Raw genomic sequence first — 2356 nt, 5'->3', positions numbered from 1 at the left:
AAAAGGATGAAAGCACAGATAGTTAAAGGACAAGAGTATACTACTATTTCAGTTTAGAGTAATTCAATGAAGCTAAGGCATAAGATACCTGTTGGAGCTTGTTTCTGTCATTCTGAACAGTAGTTACTGTGTTCCTTTCAGATGTAGTACATTACCTTATGATAGGGCCACATAGACTGCATGAGGAATCTTTTTTCCTTTTTCTTTTTTTCTTTTCTTTTTCTTTTTGAGATAGCATCTTACTATAGTCCAGGCTGGCCTAGAAGTCACAGCGATCCTCCTGCCTCAACCTCCCGAGTGCTGGGATTACAGGCGTGAGCCATCATGCGCAGCTGCATTCAGAATCTTTTCATAAAGACTGGAATTCTTTCTTGGCAGCATCAGCAGTAACAAAGATGTCTTAGTTGTTAACTTGCCATAGCATTTGGGGTCTGAGTGACTTATCTTCTGCCTGTGGGATGCTTTTGCTAAAATGAAAAAGGGAACCAGGTATTTAGGAGTTATTCTTATGTGTGGGAGAAGCGGCTTTGTGTCCATGGGTGCCGTTCGTGGTATTAGGATGCCTCATGTGTCCCCTACAGCGTCTTCCTTCTTACCAGATGCTCCACATCAAGAAGCAGAGTGTCCTGAGTGTAGCTGCTGAAGGGGCTAATGTGTGTCGCCATGGGAAGCTGTGTTGGCTTCAGGTAAGAGATTTTTAAACATTTTTTATTTTGGAATACTTACTAGTGATAGTTGATATATTTTAAATATTTTATGACTGTCCGTTTGTAATAGAGAATAGTGATGTCTGTTTGGGGGAGTAATTGGTGCATGCGTGTAACACAGGGGGATCATTTTTGTTCCTTTCCCTCCCATTCCCAAATTTCCCCCCTCCTTAGTTCCTTCCCCATCTGTAAGAGTCTACCTTGTTGCTTCTTAGCATCTCTCAATTCCTCTATTCTTTTCTTTTCTTTCTTTTTTGAAATAGCATCTTGCTATGTAGTTCAGGTTGGCCTTGAACTCACTTTGTAGCCCAAACTGTTACAAACTGGTCTCAAACTCACAGCAATCCTCCTGCCTCAGCCTCCCGACTGCTGGGAGAGCTCTTCATTATTTAATTTAATTTAATTTAATTAATTAATTTATTTATTTATTTATATTTTAGGTTTCTTATATAAGAGAAACCGTGCAATATTTAACTTTCTGTGTCTCACTTACTTTGCTTAGCATGATGGTCTCAGGTTCCATACATTTTCCTATAAATGACCTGAACACATTCTTCATGGTTGAATAGTGTTATGTATATGAACTACATTTTCTTCATCCATTCATTTGTTGACAGGTACCTAGGCTGTTTTCACAGATCAGCTATTACAAATTGCACTGCTATAAGCCTTGGTATGCATGTATCACTGTAATACGATGTTTTTAATTCTTTTGGGAATGTACTCAGAAGAGATATAGCTGGCTCAAATGAAATTTCTATTTTTAGTTTTTTTTGCAGAATTTCCATACTGATTTCCATAGTAGTTGTTCTAGTTTACATTTCCACCAATAATGTCAAGGGTTCCTTTTACCCTACATCCTCATCAGCATTTATTGCTTTTTATATTCTGGCCATTCTGGCCATTCTAAAATAAGATGGAATCTCAGAGCTGTTTCATTTCTCTAATGGCTAAAGGTGTTGACTTTTATTTTGTTTTGGGCACTGAGGAATGAGCCCAAGGCCTTTGCACTCAGTACATGGTCTGGCTAAACTGCCCAAGCCAGGCTTAGGACTTTGTAATAGTACTGCTTTAGCCTCCCAGAGTGCTGGGATCATGGGTGTGTTGGCCATTTGTACTTTGTTGGGGAGGTAGTATTGGGGATCAAACCTGGGGTTGCTCTATCACTCAGCTATGTTCCCTGACCTTGTTCAAATTTAAAATTTTGAGACAGGGTCTTGCTAAGCTGCCCTAGTGGAACTTGAACTTGTGATCTTCCTGCCGCAGTCTCCTAAGTGCTAAGACTACTTGTGTATTCTTCATGCCTGGCTTATTTTTCTTATTTGAGGAATGTCTGTTCAGTTCACTTGCCCATTTTTGTTTGGGTCATGTGGTTTTGGGAGGTTACTTTTTTTGAGTTCTTTATCTGTCCTAGATATTAGTTCTCTATCAGAAGAGTAGCTGGCAAGCCAGGTGTGGTGGCACATGCCTGTAATCCTTGCACCATGGGAGACTGAGGCAAGAGGATCACAGATCAAGACCATTCTGGGAGACTTAGTCAGTGAGCAAGACCCAGTCTCAAAATGAAAATTTCAGAAAGGGTTGGGAATATAATAATAGCTCAGGAAGAAGGCCCTGTCTTAAGTCCACAGCACTACAAAAAAGCAGCT

General features: G+C 40.0%; 1 protein-coding gene across 1 annotated transcript in view; it reads left to right on the top strand.

Moving 5' to 3' along the window:
* Nucleotides 1-2356, top strand: part of LOC102008171 (exonuclease 3'-5' domain-containing protein 1-like) — a gene marked incomplete at its 5' end in the record, with an annotated part of 5712 nt that overhangs the window by 1554 nt on the left and 1802 nt on the right. The window contains 1 exon segment of the mRNA XM_005415168.2: nt 600-686. Within this exon segment, the coding sequence (XP_005415225.2) occupies nt 600-686 (87 nt within the window).

Source organism: Chinchilla lanigera, unplaced genomic scaffold (genome assembly GCF_000276665.1).
Source record: "Chinchilla lanigera isolate Chin_1 unplaced genomic scaffold, ChiLan1.0 scaffold00694, whole genome shotgun sequence".
Taxonomy (NCBI): domain Eukaryota; kingdom Metazoa; phylum Chordata; class Mammalia; order Rodentia; family Chinchillidae; genus Chinchilla; species Chinchilla lanigera.
This window is presented reverse-complemented; position numbering and strand designations above follow the sequence as displayed.